This window comes from Anopheles darlingi, chromosome 2, assembly GCF_943734745.1.
Source record: "Anopheles darlingi chromosome 2, idAnoDarlMG_H_01, whole genome shotgun sequence".
Classification (NCBI taxonomy): domain Eukaryota; kingdom Metazoa; phylum Arthropoda; class Insecta; order Diptera; family Culicidae; genus Anopheles; species Anopheles darlingi.
The window spans coordinates 9,019,272-9,046,255 of NC_064874.1; the positions used below are offsets into that span (position 1 = coordinate 9,019,272).

A 26,984-nucleotide genomic window follows, 5' to 3' on the forward strand; every position below is an offset into this window, starting at 1 on the left:
CGGAAGAAACAAATGAATTGTGGGGAAAAAAAGGAACACTAACAAATATTCGCCTTAACTACTTAAAACCAAACTGAACAAGTTTAATGACATAAGCAAAACACTATTATAGGCAAACACTTTTAGTTAGTTGCACTGTTACCTACCCTTAGCATTAGCCATCGGGCGTAAGCGGGCCGGCTTGCGGACGGGTACGGACGAGGTACAACATAGACCAACTTTTATAAAACGATGTTGGGGGACTGTCGCGAAGCTGTCTGTAGGAATCCGGCAAATGCACCATTGAAGTGAACAAGCTGAAAGACACACAAACACTGTAACTGTAGCAATTTCAAATGGGAATACGACGCCTTCGTACTGTACGCATTACACGATGGAATTCTATAACAATAACTAAGTGAACGCGGTGCGGAGTGGAATGCTTTCCCTCATTGTCCACATCCTCCATCCTCCAGACTTCCTCCTCTCTCTCTCTCTCTCTCTTCCTGCTTTGCAGTTCCCCAAGGCGGACGTTCGTCATTCCCTTAAGTAAGACAAAGCTATAGTAAATCCTGCATCCTGTTGTAAAGAATTATATATATATATACAACACATATTTATATACACTCACCATGTCATAATCCCTATCGCAATTGCAAGTACATTACATTAGGTAAGCAAGGCAAAAAGAGAAGGTTCGCTCAACTTAATAACTCATTCCGTCATCAAGAAAAAGGAGAGGGTGGTAATAGACGCGACCGTAGGCTTGAAGGTTAAGGTACACGAAGCATTGCAAAGGCATAGTAGCATTTCTTTCCAAGGTGTTTTCATATCCCTCTCGAGGACGAGCGCGATTGAGTAGATAGCGTGATCAAGTTGTTACTTATGAGCTACTTATGATAAGAATGTTGCAGCCGTTGAGGCCCTGCTGTACGGCTTGAATTAAGAGAGCCGGGGTGCTGTTCCACAATCTGTTTCATCATTCCTTCTTTCGTTTCGCATTTGAATGTTTAGACCCGTGCTAGACGGGTTGTCGGTCCCACTTTCGGTCAGTTTCTTCCTTCGAACTCTATTCCAAATCATTTTTCGATACGCGTAGAATTATTGATCGTTACTGTAGAGAGCCACTAAAACAACACACGACCGAGCACGACCGAGCAGCGCCATAGGCCTGCACCCTCGTCTATCACGACGGCCGCTGGATGATGGTTAAGTCGTAAACGGATTCAATTGGCTCGACATCGGAGTGTGGTTCCCTTTTGGGACGTGTTGGCTGATTCACGGACATTAAACAGTAGAAACGCATTCCCCATACACACATACACTCACACACACATACACAGGCCACTCCTCTGTCGATTGCAATCGTTTGTGCGTACCAATGTTTGCTAATAGATTGCTTGCCCCCCTTTTTGACTCACATTCCGTTCCTTGGGTCCTTCAGAAGAACACATAAAAGTGAAGAAGAAGTTGTCAGAATCAAAAGTAAGTCGTTAGACCAAAGCCGAACGGTTCAGGCCGCAGATGTACGATAAACTACCGTGTAGCGTAACGGCGTTGGTGAACGCAGCGCAGGCTGCAGCCATTGCAACAAGTACATGTTCGGTTCGGGGGAAGGACACGGCCGGCTGGCAGAGGGAGAGGGAGAGAAACACACGCGCGACTACTTACTGTAAATATGAACCACATGGAATCGATAGGAAGTATTGACAGGAGCACACGAGCGGGTGGGAGAGAGTGGAAACTAGATAGCCAGCCAATCGAGCGACGGACGAAGATTAATAAGAAAATGTGGAATTTTATTGTCGAACAACACGTCGATGGCGAGCGAAGTGCTGGCGCGCTAACCAATGACTATCTAGTGAAACGCAACTCACACACACACACAACACAATAGACACACAATCGTTGCAGAGAGACGTGTACATGAAAAAAGGGAATCGAATGAAACAACAACAATTGAAGAAATAACAATGAAGCCAAATTACAAACACAACGTACAAACGGCCGCGCCTCGCATGTCTTACATCCGATCCGGGACGAAACATCCGAAGCATCGAAGAAGGCGGTGAGTATGTTTTAGTCGAAGCAGGTACATGCCCCTTTTCAGTACACTATGGTTTCGCTCACTGAGTAGACTTTGTTGAACGTCACAGTTGAGTAAACTCCATCTAGTCGTCTAGGAATCCCCCCGCCGGCCTCTCAGAACAGCTCGATGGCGGAAACTCGATTCGCGATGCCACAGAGGTTGCGCCCGATCGCTACCTTTAAGTAGCCCGCATCACCGAACCGTACGCCCCACGAGTTCTTCACGATGTAGTACGGGATGGTGGCGTTCAGCTCGTAGCCCACGATTTGTACCGCGTGGTTCAGCAGCTGGGGACCGGAATCGCAGTGATACTGGATCACACCACCGAGGTAGTACTTCCACGAGACGGCATTCACGGCCGCCACCAGCGGTCCCTTGGTCGCTAGATGTTGCAGCATCAGGTGCTCCCGGTTCTCGAATCTAGAACACGATGGTTCGTGGATGGAGTAACGCGTCAGGATCTGATTCTGATTCTGATTCTGATTGCACCACTTACCGGTCGCAGGAGAACCGCTTGACGCGTGTTTCTCGATGCTGCCCCGGTTGCCACGCCCCGGCAACCACGCTTCCCGGTAAGGTACAGTTCTGATCCGTGTCCGCCAAACGCCGGTAAGGACATTCGGCGGCCGCACCGATCGGAAAGCTTTCCTGCTTGAGCCACTCGAGCAAGAGACAGGTGTCACCACCGGAGCAGCCATTGTTACCATTGCCGGCACAATGGACGACCTGTTCGTGGCAGAGATCCGTCACTGGCGTCGTCAATGGTTGCTGTTCGTTGCGCTTGATCGCAGCCAGTGCAGCGATCGTGTCGACGACGCTGATAGCCCAGCAAGCGCCACAGCTACCCTGGCTCTTGACCGGTGTGATGATGCCCTTCGCACGCCTGACGCCAGGCACACATACAAACGGGCGAATTAATAGTAAACAAATAAAAAAAAACGGTAAATAAGTAAACGGTATGTGTGCGTCCCCGCGCGCCAGATACTCACCAGTCAACGGTGGGTGGTAGGTTGGGGGGAAGAAGTTGCTGCTGCTGTTGCTGCTGTTGCTGCTGCTGCTGTTGCTCCTTCAGTGGCAGGTCACGGCGCGCCCGGGAAAAGATGATGTCGTTCTTCATCTCCGCACTGCGCGATTCGATCGCGTACTTCTGATGTAACCGCGGTACGGCCATCTCTTCCGCCGCCAGCAGATCGGCCAGATGCTGGGCGATAAACTCACGATCGGTCAGATCGGCGTACTGCGTGACGCCGTAGATGGCACCGTCGGCCTCGTTACCGGTCGCCGAACGCCGATCATTCAGCTGCCGTATCCGGTTCAGCGAGGTGCGGAATATCTGGAACCGGTAATCGTACTCGCGCACATCGTACCGATACGGCTTATCGTAGAGCCGCACGAAGATGTCGAACTTCTTCCTTGCCTCCAGCACCGGGCTCGGTTTCGTGTTGAACGGGATCATTAGGAAGCAGAGCGTCACGATCAGGATGATCATCAGCATCTCGATCACTTCGGTCATCTTGCTCACCGGACGGGACTGGGCACTCGATTTTCAAACAAACGAATCACACGAGCCCTTACGCTCCGTTTCACTCGCGTGGCCTTTCAGGCTCTGTTCTGTTGACGGCCAACAACGCCAACGGTGATACGACTGCCACGGCTGGGTTGGGTTTGAGGCGGGCGCGCGCGCGCGCGATCAGCCGAACACGAACTTCGGGCAAACGATTGCTTATCAATCCATGTCTGAGCGCAAAGTACGTTGCACACAATACAATTCTGACTCGAAAGCATCACATTTCGTTCGTTCTAGCGTAATAATAGCCAGCGCCGAGATAGACGGTCGCCCGGGACCGACCCACCGTGAACCGTGATGTTGTCTGTGGTTCGGAAGCGGTTTTTGATTCGCTCCGGTTAACACCAGGGCGCGAGGGACAAGACAGTAAAACAATCTAATCGCGTCCGTCTAGTGCAAGTGATGAGAATAAAAAAACATTAAATTCTTTGATTGCCGGGCTGGCCATATGTCGCCGCATATGTTGCCGCCCAAGTGGATTTGGAATTCAAACCGGCTCTCGGCGCATCACGATTGTCTGGCGGGAAGGGCGAAAAAAAATCCTCTTCGGTTGAAATCTTGAGTTCAGTTGTGAAATTCTAGACCTAATACGATGCGACATCGTGCTTCCAAGAAAAGCAGTGCAACGCAAAAAAGGCTCAGAACGGTCCACGAAATACTTATTAAAAGGTACCAGGGTGAACTTGTAGATTACAATAGATGCTGCCAATGACTCCATTAATCACTAATTGGATCGGAATACTTAAGGAATCGGAATACAACTTAAGAGTATAATTCAATACGGCGTTATAAACGGCAACGAAGCGAAGCGCAACTTCTAATCGTAGTAGACATAGGCACATTAAAAAATCACTCGCTTCTGGATTGAAACAATCGAAGGCTCACTTTGTTAAGAACATTATAGCGCGATCTTCATTTTACATTTTACAGGTAGGTTTTTCATTGTTTTTTTCGTCCATTCGCCCACCCACGTCACCTTTGGAGCCTAACATTTAGGGGTCAACAAACCAAACGTGCACATTCAACTCACCATGCGACCATACGCCAGAGAGAGGATCAACTCCCGGTTTGGCCCAAGATTTACTGCGATTGCAACACGCGCACATGCGATAATCAAGATGCGATAGGAGGAAGGGTTTTAATTTATGTCTCGCTCTTTATTCGGATTGTGCCGCACTATATCATGCGAAACGTGTGTTTGTTTGTGTGTTTTTGGGTGTCACTACCCTGGGAATGCTATCTCTTCGCTGGAGGTAAGCAAAAACCACGTCAGCCTCTACAGGTCTACAATACTCGGAACGCATTGTTGAGTGGGGAATGGCGCAGAAGGCCTAGTGCAGAGTGCCGTTGCGGGTTGCCGTATGCGCCGGTGAACCCCAGGCCATGTTAAGAGCCTTCTGCATCTCGTTCGTCAGCGGCGGGATCGTGTTGCGCGGTATCAGGAAGGTGGAGAGATTGAACAGATCCAGGAACACCTTGTACCGGTCGCTGAAGGATTGATGGCGGATTAGTAAGCGCACAATCGATTTCTATTACACGCATAAGGACACTGAACTCACCTGAGCGTCGAGCGAAGATACTGATAGCCGGAGGATCCACCGGTACCGAGCTGCTGCGAACCGATCATACGCTGCACCATAATCACGTGGTTATCTAAACGATGGAACAGATGAATCAGAAAAGGATCCGCTCAAGAGTCCGTAGACGTCATTGCGCCACTTACAGCGCCACTTGGTAATCAGTGAATCGATGTCCATCAGCAGCATCAGCAGCTGGTGCGGTTGACTGAAGCGTGGCTCATCGCGATAGAACGTAATCATGATGGCACCCTGCAGTGCTTTATGCGTGAACCGACGCTCACCACGAGCCACCAGCGCATCGTGGACCTCCGCATCGAAGATGGACTTGTACACCTCGCGCCGCTTCCCAATATCCATCAGCCGGTACTCGCGCACATGCTCGTGTTCCTCTTTCTGCACAACAGACCAAAAACCCAAATTTCGATCAAAGAAACCGTAGAATGTCTCAAAATAATCGCCAACCGTTCAGTTACCATGGCACTCGCTTCCTGATCGCTGAGCAGCTTCTCGACGCTCTCCTGGAATTTGCCCCAGAAGTTGAAACCATCCTCCTCGAGACCGGGCGTACGTTCGAGCCACTTCTGCACCAGATCGGCCAACGAAGGTTCCTCCTCCGTCACGGCTATACGATCGATCGCCGACGGATCGCTCGCAAACACTTCCGTGTACTTTTGGTTGTACTTGACGCGATGCTCTGACTTAACGCCCAGCTTGTTCTCGAGCAGCCGGAATTGCAGGCTCTGGAAGCCGGATGCCGGTGACAGGTAGTCACGGAAGTCCATAAAATCGAGCGGTGTCATCGTCTCGAGGATGGGAACCTGATCCACCAGGAGCTAATGTTTCAGGGAGAGAGAGAAAGAGAGACAGAGAGAAAGACGGTGCCTATAATGTCATCATCAAGAGTCCTGTTCCGTTCCCTGAATTTCATGGTCATTCCATGGGAGCTGGATTCAGGCTCTTGTAAAGCAATGAACTGGACTGGTTCCTCTAATCTGTCTCATTAGTTCAGTTAAAGCATGCGATCCAAAGCACAAAGACCACAAACTCACCGCCTCTTTGCGCATTATTCGAAGAGGTGCCAGTGCTCAACGGAGTGTGTGTGTGTGAGAGAGAGAGAGAGAGACAAGCGTAGAGAGGGAAAGAGCTCAAGATCGCACGCACAGCGGTACATTGACAAGGCTTCTTTCAACTGGCTATCGCCGGCCGCCGGTTGCTCGTCGATGAAAAATTAACTCCGCATACCAACCAACCAATGGCAACTTCCTCGTTGCCTTACTCGCAACACTATCAATCGCACACGCTTCCTCCGAAAAAAAATGACGAGCAAAAAAAAATCGTTGGAATTAGTTTCCTTGGCTTGGCACATTGGCACGAGCAAGCGTAGACGAAGCGCCAGACGACGTCACACCGACGCCAGCTGGGCTAGCGCAGGAGGAGCCCTTAGGGATCTTATGTTTCGTCGCGCGCAACCACTGGCCAGCATAATGTTTCGAATTCGAGTTCCTGGCGTACCCGGGGAAATCGCACAAGTGCCGTTCCCGCGCGCACCATACCAACAACAAACGCGCGCACACACACACACACACACACACACCGGACTATCGACCACAGTTTGCACCTTTGACGTTGGACCGGTTCCAACGGATATCGGGCTTTCGGGACCGTAGTACGTGGTTAGTTCCTGGGTTAGAACTCCTACCAGCCCTACCCTAGGCCACTGACGTAGGAATCAATTAAGCTTCAAAACGATGCTAGAGCGAGAGGTGGTCAATTGGCACGGGGTACATACCTTCAGGATCATGACGATACGGTTCAGGCGCTTCAAGATTTCCAGCGTGCGTGACTCCTCGATGTGCTCGGTGCTGAACAGTACGCGGATCGAATCGAGCTCGAAGATGATCTGCTTAAACCACAGCTCGTAAGCTGTACCAACGAGGCAACGAAGAAAAGGTTACGATTAGGAACTGACGACACTGTTTCCGGCTGTTTCCCGCCACCTTACCTTGATGGGTGACGATGAAGAGATGCTCGTCGTGCACCGGTTTCTTGCCCTCGACCGACAGCATCCGCTGGGCGCTCAGCACCTTGTCCAGCATCAGGTACTCGCCGTACAGCATGCCAGCCTCCGAACCGAGATGATGCCCACCTTGCACCGAATCCCTGCGAAGAAAACATCCGCGACCGTGGACACCAAGGACAAAACCATAAACGTTACACTCAACTCTCGGCTAATCGCGTGATCGTTATCGAAGTGCACATTGCTGCGACACAGGCAAAGGCCTCCTCTAGCGTCAAATTCCTATCGCAAAATCAATTTTTATTGCTCTCGCCTCGGAAACGAGCGATCGGCGGCAGGAATAGGATCTAAGCACATCTGCCTTCGTCCGTGGCACGGAACGCGCGACGTAAATCCACTTCGATCACTTACACAAATCCGCTTCTCACTGGGCAGCTCATGGTGGATACGCAGGACTTCGAAGGATACTAGAAAATGGAGATTCTCGAAAGCAAAAGTAGATCCAACAATTGTTCGACCGAACTTGATTGAATGATCGGCGCAAATAGGGACGTAGAGAGCGATCTGCACAGTCCGGTTGCTCGAAACGAAATGGCCGCACGGCTTCGTGTTTTGTCACGCGAACAGAAATCCTCACAGAGCTTCGTGGTATGCTCGGTTCGGGCTCAACGAGCGTAGCCCGGTCCTGACGTCACCATCCTGGGAGGGGAGTTTGCCTTATCGCTAACGTGTCACGGTTGGCAGATGGGATCGGCGATGATTAGAGCATTTGCAGCATATCAGTGCGATGGTTGCGCCGCTTGAGCGAAACCTTTCGAGATGGTTTGGAGTTACACGCTTACAAGTACAGGACCTCATTTTTCTGTGATCGGATGCATCGGTAATGGCACGCTTATCGATAGCAGCTGCCGTACCACGTTGAGGCAGGCAGACCATGCCGTGTGCCGTTTGCAGGGGTATCTTCTTATCAGTTCCTTAGAATACACTTGAGCTATGCTCAAGTAGGCAGTAGGCAATGATTCTTTTTTGCAAAACTTTTCGTTTTGTACGACAGAACGGAAATTTGGTGATTGAGGAAATTGCTTTACGCTACTAATCAGTTTTCTAATTAGTCTGGGGCCATTGGCCTTCACTAAGCGGTCAGGTCAAAGGAGGAAAAGATCGATAAGGATGACATGGTTGAGAGGATTAGCCAAGGAAAGATTTTTATTTTATCTTTTGTGAATCACCAGAACAATAAATTCCTCGCCGCGTGTCATCTCGAAAAAGAAATACTGCTGCCGAGTGATAACGGAAAACGTAGCAAGAGGTTTACGCGAGTGAAAGTCCCAGACCATTTCTGGTGGCATACCTTAGATTCGTACAGAACTGTTGCATCTAGTTTGGAACACAGAAAAAGGTGTGTGAGATAAAATAAATAAAACGAAACATAAAATTAAAGTTGTGAAATAACTTTAGAAATAGCAAAATTATTCGAAATAATGTTGATCTGAAAATCATTAATCTCTTTTAATTATAAGTGCAGATAGTTACTCTAGTAAGGTACATCATTGTACTAGTATCATTCGTTTTAATCTATCTTCTTGATTTCTTTTGCATTTTAATTAAATTCACATTTAATTTTGTGAGATGATTGGGAGAGTTACCATGTTCATTTGTGATGGTGTTTACTCTACGCGAATAGTTGTAACATCCTTTTCAGTGACCCACATATATTTTTACATTGGCTCCTTACTTATTGCTGTAAGGGATTCCCTAACATTTTCTAATGGTAGGTTGATACATAAAATAAGAACAAGAACAAGCAGATTGAAAAAAATTGGCATTTTAAGCACAAATTATGGCCAAAGAGCGAGAAAATATCTTGAAAACTGTTAATAAATCATTGCATAAACATGACATCCATCATCAGTTTTTTTGCTTAAATGCATTGCCAATCCAAATATGTCACTCTATAATGTCCCGGCCGTTGGAAATCAGTCAAACAAAGTGTGCCATCGAAAGCATAAATGGGGCTGGGTAAACAGTGCACCTGTTGGCCAGCCAGCAGTGTCAGCTGGTATCGGTTCGGTGGTGATTAGATTTCAATTTAAATCCTCAAAACAAACCTCATTCAATTTTCAAGACACACCACACGAGGGAGCGTGAACCATGGCGTGCTCCTTGAAATTCAAGATGTCTCTTGTCTTCCGTTTCCTATAAAAGGAGCTCGACCGAGCACATTCCCTTCACTTGTTCTAGTCCACGTACTCAGCACGTGGCAAGGGGAGTGAAAATGTCGCATTTGGTGCTGCATGAAGTGCGCTATGTGTTGGTAGCGATGGGCTACACGTTGGATTGTTTCACTCCCAGGATTCGCTATTCCTTGCGAGATAGTGCGATATATTGGTTCGTTACGATGATACCATTGGTATTTCTGTGCGAACCTCAGGTAGGGCGTTGGAACACATTTGGATTGTTGGGCTACTCTATCCGCCCGCTCATTATCTGCTGTGCAGTTTGCTTTTCTCATCTTTGATGCGAAGGATCTGTACAAGTTCGTGTCGGTGCTCGTACCCTGCACCGAGATCGTCCTGACCAACCTGAAGATGGTGATTTGCAACGCAAAGCGGGCGAAAATTCTCAACCTTATCAACGACGTGCAAGCAGTTTGGGATGAATGCAAGTGACGCAGAGACTATTTCCCAGTGAACCCACCGCAGGTAGTTTAATTGAATTGCTTCTCCTCAATTCTTTTAAGATGCCGCCTCAAATCTGGAGGAAGTACGAGAACTGTTGGTTGTTACGCGAAAGAAAGCCCGCGTATTTGTCATTGTCTACACGTCGGCCTTCGTGTTCATCTGCTTGGAGTACGCTTTTATGCCGATATGGAAGTGGTGCTACTATTACGGTTTCTCCACCCAGCACTCCAACTACACCATCCAGCTACCCTATCTGCAACGGTAAGAACGGTAGCAATACTTCAAAGACATACCTGCTCGAAAAGCCTTGTACTCGATAAATTCGAGCTGCAGAAAGCGCTCCACGAAAGCTCATCTCTCGTATGCGCCTACCATTCCCACATAACAGCATGTTTTACAGCATCGAAGGTAACGCTTCCTTTAGCGTAACGTACATCTTTATCATGGTGGCCGTTTATGTGCTAGCACTCGCACTGGCCGGCTTTGATTCTGTGTTCACCACGTTGGTTATGCACATTACGGCCTTGTTCAAGCTGCTTAACATGGAAATCGACCAGATGGGTATGCAGCTACGCGGTGGGGCGAAAGGACAAGAGCTGAAGGCAACATTCAAAGCAATCATCCTCAAACACAAGACCTACCTAGCGTAAGTGGAACCGAACGCGTTTTGAACATTGTTTAACATTAATTGACAACCACCTTAACGCGGGACCACAGATTCATCGACCAGCTCGAGGATGCGTTCAGTTTGGTCTTGATGGTACAGTTTCTGACCAGCTCCATCGTCATTTGTGTTGTGCTGTATCAGCTTACGTTGGTAAGTTCGGATGCCAATACAGGATACTAAAGGTCTATGGCACTAACTTCTTGGAACCGGCAGGCTTTCGGATGGAACGAGGAAACAATTAAAACGATCACCTACCTACCGGGGGCCATTCTGCAGCTGTACGTGTTCTGTTGGTACGCTCAGAAGATTACCGAAGAGGCGGAACTGGTGGCGAACCACATCTACAGCATACCCTGGTACCTGGGTGATCCGGCCTACGAGAAGATGTGCATCACGCTGATGGCCAAAGCACAGAAACCGGCCGGTGTGACCGCCTCCAAGTTCTACATGATAACGCTCCAGAGTTTTCAGCGAGTTAGTCATCATGCATGTCGACTGTTTTATATGCTCTTTCTGCATTTTCCACACTTCTTTCGGTTATTTCAGATCATCAGTACATCCTACTCCTATTTTACATTGCTTCAGACCATGAACCAACAGTAAAAGCGTGGCACGGATTGTATGGTAAGAGGCGGATATGGTAAGATATCCCGTAACAGGACTCCTGTATAGTGTTGTTAGATGAAATAAATGCAAGGCATCAGTTAACTGACGTTTTTCAAAAAAACGGATGATGACGGTTCGCACGAACGTCCGCAGGACATGCGCAGAACGGCGTTGCAGGGAAATGCCATCCGTCGCGGAAAGGCGTCGCGCTGTTTCGGCATCGAAATCAATACGACATTGACATTAGAGCCCCAAGTACCTTTTGCGGGAAGGTTAAACGCCGTAGCGCCCACCACCCCGTGTGGCCTTTCTGTTGATTCCGTAGCTTGTAGTGAGCGCACCTTAGTGAACTAGCCAACGAGCAGCACCCCAAAAAGGTAGTGTTGAGTAGAGTACTATTAGCAGTACTCACTATAGCCAGTAGCACTAGCCCTCCCCCACTCCCGGCGGTACCTAGCATTGATTAACTATGGCCGAGGGCACCTACGAGTATGAGTGTATGCGGGCGGAGCTGCTCGGTTTGGCACGACCTAGCCGGGAACAGTTCGAGGAGCAGCAGAAACTGAAGCAAGAGGTGGAAGAGGAGGAACATCTCACCGAGCAGCTAAAAGTAAGTACCGCCGCACACACACAAACACACACACCTCGACCAGTGGCTAAATTCGTTTGCCTTCTCGCTGCAGGAGGTCGACCTACAGGATGAATCCGTGCAGGGTACGTCCGGTAAGATGGACGAGCTGAACAGCATCCTGACGGCCACGCAGCAGAAAATCAACAAGTTCAAGGTGGCCTGCGGTAGCCTGACGAGTCTGCTGAAGCTACGGCCCTCGACACCGAGCCACGATCCAGCGGCCAGTGGAGGGGAGGCCTCTGGCTCTGCGAATGCCGGCGCCGACGAGGGAAAGTCCATAAACGATGCGCTCGATACGCTCGACACGATGAAGGACCTCAATACGGCTTCCGATGTGTCGGTGGCCAAGTCGGCCGCCAAGGACATTGGCCAGAAGATGACATCGCAGCTCGACAAGCTCGATTCGCTGCTGTACAAGGCGGACAACGCTACCTACTCGATGAAGCACCAGACAAATCAGATGAACAAAATCGCCAAGTAAAGAAACACCCGGCACAGGGGGTTCTGCGTCATGCGACAACGAAACAGCACATCGAGCACCTCGAGCGAGTGACAGTTACATTACACACCAAAAGCAAGCAACATTATGCCGAACATTAGGGGATAAGGTTCGTACGAGTACGCTTACGAGGGGACTCGCGAGTGTATACACAGCATGCGTTTAGCCATCTAGTAGTCTCCTCCTTCACGATGTCTTTCGATTCGTTTACAACGCCGGACTGGTGGTTAGTGCACCGGAACTCGCAACGCATCGCAGCAGCAGTTTTTTTTTTCTTTCGCTGAAGTCACTAGGGCTTCAAATCAAATCAAAATGTCTAACCATTAAGCTACAACCTGGTTTCCGGGTTGCCTATCGTACCGCCACATAACGCACCATGCGCACCATCATGCTGCCTCACTCACTCGTATGCTAGTGGTCAGTCAGTTTTTCTTTTGTTCCAGCTTTTCGATGCCATTGGATGATCGGTCTTCCAAAATGTTGGGAAAAAAGTGTAGTTCAAACAACGAGAAAAGAACAATCACCCCGTCTTTCTGGTAGTGAGTGAGGAGAAGAGAAGAACCCACCACCATCACTACCCCGCTCCCGCAGAGATGCGCTCCCCATACTCCCATTGCATACACCGCGATCGAATCGATTGGTTCGATCGCCAAGCGTCGATGCGTCTTGTGAATTCACCGATTGTGATATATTGATTGCGTAGTTTACAGTTCGATGTATTTAGTTACTTATGCGAGTTATGCTAACACCAAATCACACACATATATACACAAACACACACTCATACACGACAGGGCACATGCTGATCTGTTGCTGTCTGTGCTACAGTGCAAAGCAACCGGTTGGTGTTGGCAGAGAGGTATGGTGGGGGAATTGATGCTTCCAAAGGAACCAGGAGCAAAACCCGTTCCGTTCCGGACAATTTAACAAAAAACAAACACACTTATACGCTTTCGGTTTTACGTGGTGTTCGTGTTCGATGTTGGCTAGTAGTATATAGTATCGGAATGGTTTACCAGTGGACACGCGGTATTATTGGCAGGCAGGCGGACAAGCAGAAGGGGAGTCCGCATTGGAAGCAGGAAGGAGTGTTAACCACCAGCAATAATACTATTATTAACTGATGACGATGATGATGATGATGATGATGAACAACAGATATACTGGTATGTGTATTAAAGGCCGAATAATAAAAAGGATAATCTATGGCAATAGGCGGTCCATTTATTTGCTCCACCAGCTAGACGGCAAAGGTTCTAGCATTAATTTACGTAGCTACACTATTGTCTAACACACAGTTTCGTACACACGTTACTTGCTCACATTCCCACAGCAGCTGTCGAGCCCATCCACGGTCTGTGTCGCGGATCGTTAACACCACCAACGGAGGAACTGTATCAATCATCAGCTAAGTCATTGGCAAAGAATTTCGTCACCTCGGGACTGGCGTGCCACCTACGATAAGATAACCTCACACCAGCGCTTAATCATCATATATCGAGCCATATACACACAAATACAAACACACACCCACGGAGAGTCCTCGCCTTTGACTACATGTGCGATCCACCATTGCCGCCACCACCGTACCACACATTCTGGTTGCCCTTGTTGCCCCCGGAGCGTATCTGGTGAAGATGTTTCAGTTCCTTGGATTTCGCGTTCCGCAGATACCACAGATAGATGCACACGATCACGGACAGCACAAACAGCACGATGAAGATGATGGCCGTCACCATCCAGGCCGTCTCGTTGGTCGTACCCGTACCGACGAATGGTTCGGGCACGGCTGCATCACTTTGTCTCTGCTGCTGCTGCTGCTGCTGCTGCTGACTCGCAGGGACGAGGATATATCCATTCACTAGCGATAATGGTAGCACTAGGGCACAAAACAGACACGTCACAACCGGATTCGATACCATTCTGTTCCCAGACTAAAAGCGCAAACGATCAAACACACAGTTCAGCCAAACGGACTCGTGGAACGGTCAGCAATGTCTGGAGCGCCGAAGGTGATATACCTTTGCTGGGCATAGCGTTTGCTGGCGCGGATCTCTGATACACACAGCCCTTGGGCGGGGGATTAACGGCTAATGCCGCGGTACGGTTTGCAGCGCGCCCTGATTTGGGGTGATAAAACACGATAAGCAGTCGGGCTGTGATTTGGTTCGACCCCGTGCCAAGCACGGTTACACTATCACATCGCATCGAAAGCACACACGAGAGAGAAAGCGAGAGTCGCTTTGATTCGGGTTTACTCACCGAAGAGTAGTCACCTTACAACGCGAGGTCGTCAGCATGAAGACTGAGTAGAAACTCGTCTACACTCGACTTCGCATACACCAGTAGAACAGTTCTGGTTTCCACTTATCAACGTACCCATCGACTCTTATCGATGACGAAGCGATAACGAGCAGCAACCGAGGGCCGGAACGCTTTTTCCTGTCTTATGTATCTCTCACCTCACGAGTGTTCAGGTGTTGGATCATACCATAAGCTTCCCCCCAATATAACATTCCGCGGCAAGGAAGCTGAAGCTGTAAAGGGAAGCTAATCCAAAGACTGATGTAGTGGTGTCATCGGATCTGAAGGAAGGTTCGAAGAAAGACGCTGCCCAGCGAATTCAGCCCAAGGGTAAGGGTGGCACAAATCATTCAAGAGCCATAACGCCGTGTCATGACATGGATACTTGGCGTTCAACTCGAAGCCACTCGATTTGAGCCTCGCTCCTCAAGTGCCATAATTGTGGACAATAAATTGTTAACGTCATACCTCATCCCAACCTCGGTAAACAAGTCTTCCTGCATACGGACAAGCGGTGAGAGGACCTCAAACTCGTATTAACGTAACTCTTCGCTGCGAGATTCCAAGGCACGAGACTGCAATCTGCATCTGCTGCGGTAGGTGCGCGCTGTGGCCAAGAGGTTTTCACAACATTATCAGTACCGGCTTTCGAACATTCCACACCGCAGCTATCTTCGCCAAAGAGCCGAGAATACTCCAAAACGGGATTAAAGTCTACAGCAATGGCGTCCTATGTGTAGTAGGTTCGCTGGAAATATATGACTCCGTCTCGGCATCAAACCAATAGGCCAATCTATATAGTTATTTGTCCCATTGTCGAGACGTCGCCGCCGCCCAATAAACGGTAAAACTATCAATCAAAACCATTAACATCGAGTGCTGCTTTGACACAGAGCAGCTTTGCGATAACTGATTGGACTTTAACGCCAGGAACGGCGGGGTCTGCCTGCGTCGAGACATTTTGATGGACATGACATACGGTCAGCTAGGCTCAAGCCACTCGGACGCTAGGCGCAAGCGCTGACTAGCTGATTCCATTCGCGTGTTAAAATCTGCCTTACGGTATCCAACGGAATGCGGTGGGTTACTACTTCTTGGCGCTGGTTGCTGTTGCTAGCATACGGTGTGCAATCTGCCGAAAGTGAATCCTCGTGCACGAGACTGGACTTTGATCAAGCGCAGCTAAATTCGCTGACGAAGTGTGAATATGTGCAGGAGTTCATCGCGAAGCGGTACGATGCTTCGGAGCACTTCGAACCATACCGGCCGGAAGCTGAACATTTCCTGTCCTACCGCTGGCAGGGATTATCGTGCGGGGAAACGGTCAACAGTTACTCGCTCAACGAAGAGACGGAGCTACGGATGGCCTACAATCTGATTATCGACAGTGGAGCAGCGCTCGAGGTACGAGTGCTAGATACCGAACGGCTGGATGATGCGGGCCAACCGACGATGGTTGAAAAATGGAATACTGCCCTATCGACCGACGGATGGGGTTTCTTTCGGGAAAAACTCAACAAAACCATCCCCAAGGCGAAGGTAAGTTAGATACGATTAGTTGAGTAGCGCCCTTGTTAACTAGCTAACCACAACGCCATGTGCCGGTGACAGATTCAAATCGAGGCTAACATCAACGCAGGCAGCGACTTGGCGATCGAGTATCTGACGATTTTCAACTATGGCATAGCAACGAACGAGTGTGAGGTAGTGGATGAGTTTACTACGTCAACTGCGATCGTCACCACGACAACAGCAGCAGCAACAACAGCTTCGAGCACGCCGTCAACGACAAGCAGCGTCACAACGAGCACGACAGAGGAAACAACAGTTCCGGTTACAATCACATCAAGCACCGAAGAGATAACCGCTTCTACTGCGTCGGAAACAACGACTAGCACCGCAATTATGCCAACATCACCGGAACCAACGACGAGCTCAACGACGAGCTCAACGACCAGCTCAACTAGCACATCTACCAGCACCAGTACAACGGAACCAACCACTTCGATAACGACAACGACTACCAACGGTCCCAGAGATGACTTGACATCGGATTCCACCCTTTCAACCACATCAGCAACGCTAGTATCTTCGGATAAACCACAGACAAATACCACTACTACTGCTACTACTACTAGTGCGGCAATCTCTAGTACCACGCTTTCGGTGGCAGTAAGTGGACGTCCGGACGATGAGGACCTCCAGCAGTCGAACGAGTGGTTTTGGATGACACTTGCGGCAGTGTTCGGCGTACTGCTGCTCTTCAGTATGATCGTAATGGTTTATCTGTGCCTTGAAAACTATTATCTAAATCGATTAACGCACCGGTGGATGGATGTGGATCAGCTTCCGCAAAAGCAATGACTGGTGCACAGCAGGATGTCCGTACATCTTCTGGATAATAAACCGAACCGATTGAATCTGATTTCGTACAGAGCTGTAACTATTTGTTTGCTTCAATGGCTACTATGGGTTCTGCACTGTAGCTTCGATCCCTGCTTCGTTTCTTTCGGTCTACTCTGATGCCGCCTCTGAAGAACGTATTTCTGAAAACAGTGTTCCTGAAGCAAAGTGAAACTCTCTGTTCGGATGCTTGGTTCTCAAACCTGCCAACCGGTCACTGGCCACCGCTCCGGGGATATAATAATGGTTTATTGCTAAAGAATCGTTTCCAGTAGTTGTAGCAGTAGTATTAGCAGTAATGCTGAAATGTACAATCGTCCACGCCTTGTGTGCCGTGGGTTCGGCTAAGTAAGTATACATACAAGTAACTATGAAGTACGTTTCGAAACCATAAACACTATAAGGCACATTGAAAACAAAAAAGGAAAAACAGAAAACAATCTCTACGCTCCAAACTCACTGCTGCTAGTGCACTGCGCCACCACCCTCTCGTCATCATCATCATCATCATCATCATCATCGTTGTTGTCGTCGTCGTCCTGCTCCGGTCTTGTTTCCGGAATTTAGAGTATTTCGTTGTTCGTCAGGACCAGCAATCCGCTCCTAGGGGATTCTGCTCCTTTCCGCCCATCAATAAGGATTAACGGCGGCCAGTCCAACGCGGCCACTGCTACGCGAAACGGGCGGTGGCCGAGGCTCGGCATAGCTGTGTCGATAGCCCTTGACCAGGTTGCTGAGGCTCTTGGCCGGCATCATACGGCCGCCACGGCCCGGTGGTGGTGGTTCACGATCCAACCCCGGATACCGTTCAGCCGGTGACAGTTCACGGTAGCTGACCGGTCCCCGTCGATCGCTACTGCCACCATTGGAGCCACGGCCTCCCCGCGTATGTGGCAAATCTTCCTCCTCGTCCTCCTCTTCCTCCTCCTCCTCTTCATCCGGCGAGCTCCAACCGTTGCTATCGTGCGAGCTAACGGCCGTCGGTTCGAGTGAACCACGGCGGGCTGGAACGGCCGAAGCGTGCACCTCGACCGTCCGCTTGCTGTGCAGCAGCCGTTCCCGCTCGAGCCGCTCCTGTTCGAGCCGCTCCTGCTCATGCCGTTCGCGTTCCATCTGCTGGAACTTTTCCTTGGCCGTCTGGAAACGATCCTTGGGCGATATGCGATGCATCGTCGATTCCGGTGAGCTCGTCCGTATCTCGACCGACTTCTTTCGCGGTACCTCAGCGCCACCCTTCCACGATTCTACGGCCACCGGTGCGGGCGTGTGTTTCGACTGCTCCTCACGATGATATGGCCGCGGCCGGTGGGCGGTCGCTGTGACCGGTTCGGGATCGACATAACGATCCTGTACCCCAGCAGCCATCGCTTCCTGTCGCCAGCGTTCCTCGTACTTGTCCGCCATCTTGTAACCAGTACGGGGTGAGTCATGGCCACGATCCCCACCATGTCGCCCATCCCGGTACATCGCATGAGAGCCATCATGCTGATCTTCGCTTCTCGAGTACCGTTGATGGCCAGCACCTGCACCGGTACGGTCAACTTTATAGCCCGACGACTCACGGGAGGATCTTACGGCGTTAGTTGGCGCTGGTCCATGCCCACGCTGCTGGTACGCCTCACGTTCGATCTTGAAATCCTGTCGTTCGTGCTGCGCGGGAGCTACGTCTTTTCTACGACCGGCGGACTGCATGCCAGGTGCCGCGGTAGCAACGGGGACAGTACGCTCCGGTGAATACTCTCGATGATACTCGCCCCGATGATGCTGTGGCTCTCCGTAACCCATCGCTGGACCGCGCCGATCGTACTCCTTGCGGTATCCCTTACCGCTACCATCGGTCACGATCTCGCGGTACTTCTGCCGATCGGTCAGATTCTCCCGGTACGCGTTCGCACGCTCACGCTCATACTCGTCCTCGAAGTACCGTCCACCACCGGCGGTTGGTGGTGCCGGTTCCTCAATTCGATCCTCCGGTGGATAGCTACCGCGACCACCTCGACCACGTCCAACGGCGGGCTGCTGGTCGATCATCCGCTCGTCGTGATACTTCTTGCCCTCTTGACCGTGCCCTCCTCCCAGCATCTTCTTGCTGCGACGCTCCTCCACTACGTACGTCTCTTCGGTCGATTTGAATGGGTTCCGGAAGCGTGGCGTGTGGTTGGTGATGATCGGTTTTACCTCTTCCTCGTGCGAGTTGACCGAACCCTGCAGGCTCCGGTTCTCCTCGCGGCTCGACGAACGCTGATGGTGGTGACGGTTACGGGCCGCCTGGATCGGTGCCTCGTCGCGCACATTCGGATAGAGGTAGGCCGTCGGTGGACCTGGATCGCGGTACTGGCTCATGCGTGTTACTGGTCCCGGTATCTCATCCCGGTAGCCACCACGGCTGTCCCGGGTAGTCGGCCGACTTCCGACCAGATTGTGTGACGATCCGTGCATTGCCGTTTCTTGGTCGTTTACCCATTCGTCTTCTGAAAGGAGAAGTACAAGTGGAAGTGTTAGTATTAATGATTTCTCTTATTCCAGGATATAACAGACGTTTCCGCGGGGTGCGACAATTGGCAACACGAATATTCAACTCGGAGAAGACCATAAAGCGAACACTTGGATTTTCTATACTTGGATTCTATGGCAGTATAAAAACAAATACTTCGTATCAATGCTTCATCATATTCAAGGGTAAAAGGGCGTGTTGAAGGTTCTAGACTTGCCCTTCAGATACATAAACTTGAAGAACCAAGATGCCAACAACCACAACACTCCAGCCCCGTGAATGATCCCCAACGGACTAGTAGTTCGCAAACAGGACAGGAGATTCCACCACCGATAAGACAATCAGTATGCAGATCAGCAACAGCCTAACAGTGCAGCCTTGCCTTCATTAGAAAGTGATAGGCACCTGTGGACAACGACCGGACGCCCTAGGCCAGAGCCGCCGCCAGCCGCTTAACCAGAGGCAGATGACACACGGGAGCAGATCTACCGGCCGTAAAAACAAAAACCGGTAGTAATCGTCCGGTACATTATTCAAAACACCTCAGCCGATTAGCCTGCTGTTGCTGCGTTTTCCATTTACGGGAAAGCAAACAGAGATTGATCCCGAGCGCCCGGGCAAGTGAAAGTTCACGCGCGACACGCAGCAACGCAGGTTTCACTCGCACTCGCGACTCCGTACGATCAACGGACCAACGGCCCCAAAGGTTAATCTGCCTTTACCATACCAGCGCATGTGCGTGCGCGGATCGTTTTTGCCTTTCTAATTAATTAACGGCCCCTCGGGGGCCGTGCGAAAGCTGAGCGCGCGTTCGCTCATCGCTGTTCTGCTGACTATCGGTTCCCCTGTTCGGCCGGTTCACGTGTCTACCATGGACCGGTACCATGTAATTATCTAATAGACGCTCAAACACACACACAAACGACGGAACAGCCAATGACCCCGGACGACGTCGGCGGCTCCACTCCACACTTACCACTCGAACTCTGCGGATCATGACGTTCTGGGCTGGGCGCCAAATCGGAACCAATGCCGGAGGAACCGCGCGATGAGACGCCATGTTTGTTGTGCCCGGTCGATGGTGTGTTGGTGCCACCGGTTAGACAAACGCCACCATTGCGGATCCTGCGGACGGAACGGAAAACGAGGGAACATTAAACCATTGGCCAACACTCTTCGCAATCGCACCGCGAGGCCCTTACCGTCGATTGGCGGCCTCGGTGGCCAACGTTGGGCTGCTCTTATCGGTACTACCGCCGTACTCCTTGGTCGGCAGCAGCAGCGGCACTCCGCCGCTCAGCTTCTCGCGCAGCTCGGCCGCCAACGAATCGTACAGCTTGGATTGGCTGATGAGCGGCGAAACGGCGGGACTGGTCGGCGAATGTTCCTCGGAGCACTCGGATTCCCGTGTGCTCGTCCCGGTATCGCTGCTACCGTGCTGGGAGTGGGAATCGCCCGGATGATGATGCTGCTGCTGATGATGATGGTAGGCGCCGGTACCGGTACGGCGCGGTGACTCGTACCGTCGTCCCATTCTGTGGTTGCTGTTGTTGTTACCCCGTCCTCCACCGTCCAGTGGCGACGGTGTGCCGATGGCCGAGCCGGGATGGCCGGTCGTCGATGGATGTGTGGCCGGACCGCACGGACCTCCGGCTAGCTGCGCTGCTAGCCCGAGACTGAAAGATGGAGAGCGAGAAAGAAAGGAGAGAGAGAAACCGAGGGGTTAAACAATATTAATCATTCGGCCGAAGAAGGACTGCGTAGCAGATCAATGAAAAGGCAGAAGGGAGAAACTCCATCTCTTTTTTTTTTTGGCAGGCTCGGGGCAATTCGGTTTGACCACTTGACCGACGCACGCGATCGTCCAAGTGTTGTATGTGCCCCACTGGGGGGGAATTTCGAGAGGAGATTGAAAAGGAAATGTGAAAGTCCCTCAGACCCTGGCGAGGAGGAAGATCGACGTAGTAGTGGCGATGGCGGTGGTGGTGTGTGGTGCGTAAATATTTGGCAGCCGGGAGGCGGCCTATTATTGGCGGCGGACTCTCTACCGGCGTTCGTGCGTTGGACATTCTCTTCCAGCCCGGAGCAGATGGCGGTATGGCGGAGTGAGGTGCCTGTGAGGAAGGGAATGATTAATATTTCCTTCTTAGGGCCCGCTTCGTTCGCTTGCTTTGCTCCTCCGCCCTGGTGGCTCTAAAAGATCACTTTAAAGAGGTGACGCAGCAGCAGCAGCAGCTCAATTCTGCATGGTGGCGATCGCATAACTCGCGATCGCGATCCCGGAGTGACTTGGAACTCGTAGACATCAGCATTCGTTGATGTTGGTTCGGATCAGATGGGATGGAGGATGGACACAACAAGATAACGTTATCTTCGATCAGCCGGCCATAACTCGCGCGATCTGTTGCCGGAGCAGCTACTGGAATACCTTCATTAGAGCTGGCTGGCAGTTGGTCTCCTTGCAGACGGTTCCACGAGTGATGTTGCAGCTCTACAACCGATTGGATTCCGATGGTCAACGTTACCTCCGTTAAAGGCCTAGCAGTAGCTATAGGACGCGCAGAGCTCGAGAATCGAATCGAATCGTAGCATGATGATGATGACGATGATGATGGAATGTGATGAACGAGTCCAATCAAGCCGGATCTATTCATTGGCCCCGGTTCGCATTTGTGCACTAACGCTAACACTGGCACAACCAGCTCTAACAGGTGGGATCTCGATCTCACCCCGAAGTGGGCTTGGTATCAACCGACCGCAGAGTGACCGCATGATGGTGGTAGTGATCGTAGAGTGGTCGCTGACCGCTCGCAGCACCGCTGACCCAAATATGCACTTTGTGGCTTAGCTTGGCGATATCCGGAGGCGGGCCAGGTGCATGGCGACCATGGTGGTGGCGACGCGACGGAAATGGCGATCGAAGCCAGCATATGCGGCGCACTTGGCGCTGATATAGGCGTTGGCTCGTGGTTGCTGATTAAAACCGCTGGCGGCCAAAACGGAAAGTGAAACGTACGTCCGCTGCTGCCAGTAAGTGTGTGTGTGTGTGTGTGCCCAATGGGGTGTAGTGTCCACTTTTCATTTTATGCGTAGCGTGTGCCAATGCTGCTGCGATCGCACGATCGGATCGGATCGGATCGGATCAGAGACCGTTATGCTCGTTTGCCGTCAATGACCACCAAGTCAGCCAAGAGCCAACGAGGAGGAGGAGAAGGAGGAGAAGGTGGAGGGTATAACCTTCAAAGCGCACGTTGCCCGTTAATCGCTTCAACTCGAACTCGAGCTCGCTCGAATGCTTGTTTCGCTCTTCAAACACTGGAGATGGAGATCACGGAATGGTTGTTTCGCGCGGCGGAGGGCTCGCGCGTTGTTATGCAATGTGCAACGGTGAAGGTGAAGAGAGGCGCGAGGACAAGAAGCGAAACAAACAAAAAAACAAAAGCAAAAGCGCCATAAAGTCACCGTCAACCCACATCTCGCGTCGCGTCGAGATCTGATCGAACTGAGAACGCCAGGAATGTGGACGATCTGATTTCTGAGGTTTCGATCGTCGTCGCTGCTTTCGTAAGGCGTTTGTCATATATGGCTAGACCCTCCCCCGCCCCCCAGCCCGGCAGGCTACGCACATTCCTTAAAAACATAAAAAGCATACGTGCGTGTGTGTGTGTGGTGCAAGAGAGCGAAAGAAAGGGCATAATTGTATGCGACCAGTTCCAGGCAGCAGATGCCAGACGGTATGTCCCATATGTATGTTGCTCGGTTCGGTGTCGCCATCGTGATCGGCATTATGACATGCGACGGCAACCGATCGCGAGCGCGCGGTGCGGATTGGTACATATTATTCATTAAAAATGATGAAATCGTCATTCGGCAAGCGGCGGCCTGCGATTTCGCCAGCTCCACAGCGATCGCCAGCTTCAGCGAACAAAAGACTTGCTCCGGCAAGTGACGAACCCCAGAAATGGTGGAGAAGTTAAAACCATTTCCAACAACAGGTTACTTTGGTGGTTTTTGACGTTTCTTCCATTTGTTCAGCCTACTAGGGATAGGGAGCGGCGAAGATGCCAACGCAGCATCCCATTGAACACATATTGTTGTCGCTGGCGTGCACTTTCTTTCCCTTCCCAAAAAAAAAAATAAAACACTCGAAAAAAGACACAAAAAGCAGACGAACGTTCGTCTGCTTTACGCTCTGTCACTATCACCGCCCTCTGTATGTTTTTGGCCTCTTCTTTCTTTCTTTCTTTTTTTCTGCACATTAATCCCGGATCCATGCACACACACACAACACCGTGTTCGAAAGTGAAAACGCGTGAGTTCGCGCGGAGCGCGGAATGCCTGGCCATTCCGGTGCTTATCCTAGACCGAACTTTTGCGCTTCCTACATTCCGTTTTGCCACTCTGTCTGTCCACCACCTGCACACACACACACACACACGTACACACGGGGTGGTGGCAAATGAATTTTCGATTAGGACCGACGGATTAATTACCGCCGCCATAGCCACCAATCGACGCGGTGAAAGTGCCAAATCTGGGACCATGTCTTCTGCGCGGGCAGTCGGAATTGAAAATCCGTTCCGGCTATAAAATGATTTCATTCGGAAACCTTGACTGTTGGCGTATGATGATGGTGATGATGATGATGACGATGATGACGATCGTTGGCCAACGGTTTGGCTTTCCAACTATAGCCACCCACCGTGCCCACCCCATATCCGTTACCGTTCTCCCCCTCCCTCCCCCTTTGCTTGACGATTGACGGCTGTCATCAATCTTGGTCCGTGACGCGCGACACACATCGAGCAATGACCTGAGCCCACGCTAGAATCACGTTTTCGGGCATTCCGTGATCGGTATTCTTGCCGTCGGCGATTGCTCATTGTTCTTGGAGGAAACACGTTTGCTCAGTATTCTACCGGACCACGAAGCATGATAGAATTGCGCCATTGGCGTGACGGTGCGTAGGATGATGAGGTAGAAGCCAGAGGGAGTCAACTGCATGAACGTGATGCCTTGAATTGCGCTCTCAAACAATGTTAAAATATTCATTTACTATACATTACCCATTGAGTAATGTATTAATTATCATTTGTTCCCTCTCGAAGTAAGTCACCAGATACCCGGTCAAAAAGCTGTAGTAGATGCTCTGCCTCTTGGCCCTTTTACGGTTGACCTCAATTACTGTACGGGAGCGATTGGATAAGATAACGTCAAGGACTGTGCCGGCAGCTGATCAGCGCAGTAAAAACCACCATCAACACTTTGAATGTAAACGATGTAACGCACCGGAGTAGCAGCAACAGCAACAGCAACAACAACATCAACACACAACGATTGTGTTCCGATTGTGACGCCCCAGCTCAGGGTTTCACGCCAGGGGCCAGTGAATCGGTGAGCAAAACAAGAGCATCTTAACCATTTTCTCAAACCCTACCACCCTCTAACCCATAATTAGCTCGAGGCCTTCGCGCGGTTCGCACAGTCGACGTGGACAGGCAAACGTCGCTCCACCAGCGTCCACCCTTCCTCTGCTCCACTCATCACGACAAGCGAATTAAGAATGGTAGCGACGATTGTTGGAAAAATGTGAGGGAGAGAGAAAACAAAAGGCCCATACCCGCCAAGACACCCGCAATGCCCACCAGTAACCCTACGGCCATCAGCGTATTCATTGCTCGCGCGAAACATTACCCGCGTAGGGCGCTGATACGCAACGCAACGGGCGTTCAGGGAGGGGCATTCGTAACCACCACACCGACGACCATCCGAGGCCATCGTTGTCCAACTGCTAGTGAGGCGCCTTTCGCAGGGATCGGTAATGAGTGCGATTTGTAAATAGGCTCGTTTGGAGTAGAGAAAAAAAATTAGAAAAGCTCCCAAAAACAAAAAAAGGGGGCGACGCCATCGGGGGGCACGCGTAAGATGGGATTATCTACGACGCCCACGCCGTGGCGGTGCGGATTTTCGTAGAAAATTATGCTCCACCGCACGGCATTAGGTCAATCTAGCCTGCACGTTGGGCCGGCAACTGGCATGGGAATCGGTGGTGGCATCTTGTGCCTAATCTGAAACAGTTCGAAATGCTAATCATTGTCAGCCTCGGCCAAACCAACGGTAGCCCTTCACCCGGAGCACCCTAGTGCAGCAATTTCGTCATCCAGATGGTTTGATGGAAGCAGGACCTCGAAAAGGGCGTAATAGTCGCGTAAAATTGTGTCATCACTTCAGAGCGGAGTTTCAACGAGATGGTTATGATGCTCTGGAACATCGTGGAATTGGACGATCGAACAAAAGTATCTAATTCTGTGAGAAGTTTTTATCAATTTTTAGCAGCTCAGAGTGTTCAATAATTTTTCAAACATCAACTGAACAGCCCCGGATGACTATTATTTTCCTATTAGCCCCTCACGTGTGGTCGTTGATGGAACTTAAAATTGTTTTTTTCACAAACAACACCACGTCGTACTTCGGAAGTCATTAGCGAATAATATCTATCTCTTGAAGGCACCCATATTATCCTAATTCAATATGTTGCGAACTACAGACCAGTAGTGTAGCTGTGTCGAAGAGGAAGCTACTCTAGTATAGACTCGAGGAGATGGAGTTGAAGTTGGGATTGATCCTATTGCTGGTCTTGGCAAATGTAAACGATCGCTAAGAGTGTTTCACGTTTGAAGACCAATTCTAAGACATTCGTCATCTCCACTAGGTATGCGAAGTTATGCTGGATGACGACGACGGGTCGGATACTGGGGTAGAAAATGAAACGAAGCGATGGAAGAGTATTAAAACGGCCACACAAAAAACAACCAAAGGGAGCCGTGTAAGTTACCGAAACGAATTATTACTCATTGGCCACTTAACTTACCTTAACTTAATTCTTGCGTAAAGGTGACAACCAAAACAACGGCGAGGAGAACGACACAGGTTAGTACAAGGGGATGTGCGTTATGGGGCAAAGCAGGTCAATTACGCTTCAATTCTCCACCTTTTCTTATTTTCAGAAGTCTATGACTACAACAAAAATGAAGGCTGCCCTCAAGGTAATACAGTAAATGTGTAAGCTACTATAAACAGATTACTTTTTGTATGTACTATCATTTCAGGCTTCTCCAACTCCAGCTAAAAGCGCATCTCAGGTATGTATTGTGTGTCTGCCAACTCCTGAACTTAACTAATCCTTATCTAACTTAGGTTTCTCGAACGACTACTCGCGGTAAAGCGACCACACAGGTATGTTTAACAACCTCTAGGAAAATTAATAAAAAGAAAACGTCTTGATATGCGCAGATGACCAGGACTCCGACACCGGCCCGAGGGGCAACACAAAAGCCCAAAGCTGCTACAACGACCAGGGGCACTCCACAGGTATATTGCTTAAGGTGACAGTGAGTAACATTAAATAACATTGATTGTACTACATTCCCTTTCTGTTTTTCGACTAACAGAAACTTAAAAATGCAC

At 50.3% G+C, this 26,984-nt stretch overlaps 6 protein-coding genes across 6 annotated transcripts in view; 3 read left to right on the forward strand and 3 right to left on the reverse strand.

Moving 5' to 3' along the window:
• Nucleotides 1-1,757: 1,757 nt before the first annotated feature.
• On the reverse strand, nucleotides 1,758-3,717 carry LOC125951172 (cathepsin O-like). The gene is made up of 3 exons (XM_049679819.1): nucleotides 3,058-3,717; nucleotides 2,565-2,951; nucleotides 1,758-2,488 (listed from the first exon to the last, which is right to left on the reverse strand). Exons 1-3 carry the CDS (start codon nucleotides 3,579-3,581, stop codon nucleotides 2,182-2,184), a joined length of 1,218 nt encoding a protein of 405 aa, XP_049535776.1. The 5' UTR covers nucleotides 3,582-3,717; the 3' UTR covers nucleotides 1,758-2,181.
• Nucleotides 3,718-4,536: 819 nt separating this feature from the next.
• On the reverse strand, nucleotides 4,537-7,818 carry LOC125951175 (tryptophan 2,3-dioxygenase). Its single transcript, XM_049679822.1, has 7 exons — nucleotides 7,644-7,818; nucleotides 7,218-7,375; nucleotides 7,005-7,138; nucleotides 5,689-6,048; nucleotides 5,359-5,608; nucleotides 5,195-5,288; nucleotides 4,537-5,123 (listed from the first exon to the last, which is right to left on the reverse strand). The coding sequence occupies exons 1-7, from the start codon at nucleotides 7,670-7,672 to the stop codon at nucleotides 4,967-4,969; spliced, it is 1,182 nt and encodes a 393-aa protein (XP_049535779.1). The 5' UTR covers nucleotides 7,673-7,818; the 3' UTR covers nucleotides 4,537-4,966.
• Nucleotides 7,819-9,834: 2,016 nt separating this feature from the next.
• On the forward strand, nucleotides 9,835-11,241 carry LOC125950946 (odorant receptor 13a-like). Its single transcript, XM_049679351.1, has 5 exons — nucleotides 9,835-10,174; nucleotides 10,302-10,559; nucleotides 10,631-10,730; nucleotides 10,794-11,054; nucleotides 11,127-11,241. The coding sequence occupies exons 1-5, from the start codon at nucleotides 10,092-10,094 to the stop codon at nucleotides 11,181-11,183; spliced, it is 759 nt and encodes a 252-aa protein (XP_049535308.1). The 5' UTR covers nucleotides 9,835-10,091; the 3' UTR covers nucleotides 11,184-11,241.
• Nucleotides 11,242-11,423: 182 nt separating this feature from the next.
• LOC125951249 (uncharacterized) lies at nucleotides 11,424-12,320 on the forward strand. The gene is made up of 2 exons (XM_049679947.1): nucleotides 11,424-11,796; nucleotides 11,870-12,320. The coding sequence occupies exons 1-2, from the start codon at nucleotides 11,656-11,658 to the stop codon at nucleotides 12,296-12,298; spliced, it is 570 nt and encodes a 189-aa protein (XP_049535904.1). The 5' UTR covers nucleotides 11,424-11,655; the 3' UTR covers nucleotides 12,299-12,320.
• Nucleotides 12,321-15,610: 3,290 nt separating this feature from the next.
• Nucleotides 15,611-17,026, forward strand: LOC125951774 (uncharacterized). The gene is made up of 2 exons (XM_049680802.1): nucleotides 15,611-16,159; nucleotides 16,232-17,026. The coding sequence occupies exons 1-2, from the start codon at nucleotides 15,695-15,697 to the stop codon at nucleotides 16,982-16,984; spliced, it is 1,218 nt and encodes a 405-aa protein (XP_049536759.1). The 5' UTR covers nucleotides 15,611-15,694; the 3' UTR covers nucleotides 16,985-17,026.
• Nucleotides 17,027-17,251: 225 nt separating this feature from the next.
• LOC125952468 (uncharacterized) overlaps nucleotides 17,252-26,984 on the reverse strand; it is a 36,422-nt gene continuing 26,689 nt past the window's right edge. Inside the window, exons 5-7 of the mRNA XM_049681935.1 lie at nucleotides 20,720-21,193; nucleotides 20,494-20,642; nucleotides 17,252-19,494 (exon numbers count right to left, since the gene is read on the reverse strand). Of these exons, the coding sequence (XP_049537892.1) occupies nucleotides 17,654-19,494; nucleotides 20,494-20,642; nucleotides 20,720-21,193 (2,464 nt within the window). The 3' untranslated portion in view covers nucleotides 17,252-17,653. The remainder of the gene's footprint in view (nucleotides 19,495-20,493; nucleotides 20,643-20,719; nucleotides 21,194-26,984) is intronic.

Coding starts and splice junctions, on each gene's coding strand:
- LOC125951172 (XM_049679819.1), bottom strand. CDS start 3,581: ATGACCGAAGTGATCGAGATGCTGATGATCATCCTGATCGTGACGCTC. Junction 2,952..3,057: donor CTACCACCCACCGTTGACTG/GTGAGTATCTGG, acceptor GCCTGGCGTCAG/GCGTGCGAAGGGCATCATCA. Junction 2,489..2,564: donor AAGCGGTTCTCCTGCGACCG/GTAAGTGGTGCA, acceptor ATCGTGTTCTAG/ATTCGAGAACCGGGAGCACC.
- LOC125951175 (XM_049679822.1), bottom strand. CDS start 7,672: ATGAGCTGCCCAGTGAGAAGCGGATTTGT. Junction 7,376..7,643: donor CCAGTGAGAAGCGGATTTGT/GTAAGTGATCGA, acceptor TTTTCTTCGCAG/GGATTCGGTGCAAGGTGGGC. Junction 5,289..5,358: donor ACTGATTACCAAGTGGCGCT/GTAAGTGGCGCA, acceptor TCCATCGTTTAG/ATAACCACGTGATTATGGTG.
- LOC125950946 (XM_049679351.1), top strand. CDS start 10,092: ATGCCGATATGGAAGTGGTGCTACTATTACGGTTTCTCCACCCAGCAC. Junction 10,731..10,793: donor TGCTGTATCAGCTTACGTTG/GTAAGTTCGGAT, acceptor TGGAACCGGCAG/GCTTTCGGATGGAACGAGGA. Junction 11,055..11,126: donor CGCTCCAGAGTTTTCAGCGA/GTTAGTCATCAT, acceptor CGGTTATTTCAG/ATCATCAGTACATCCTACTC.
- LOC125951249 (XM_049679947.1), top strand. CDS start 11,656: ATGGCCGAGGGCACCTACGAGTATGAGTGTATGCGGGCGGAGCTGCTC. Junction 11,797..11,869: donor ATCTCACCGAGCAGCTAAAA/GTAAGTACCGCC, acceptor TTCTCGCTGCAG/GAGGTCGACCTACAGGATGA.
- LOC125951774 (XM_049680802.1), top strand. CDS start 15,695: ATGCGGTGGGTTACTACTTCTTGGCGCTGGTTGCTGTTGCTAGCATAC. Junction 16,160..16,231: donor AAACCATCCCCAAGGCGAAG/GTAAGTTAGATA, acceptor TGCCGGTGACAG/ATTCAAATCGAGGCTAACAT.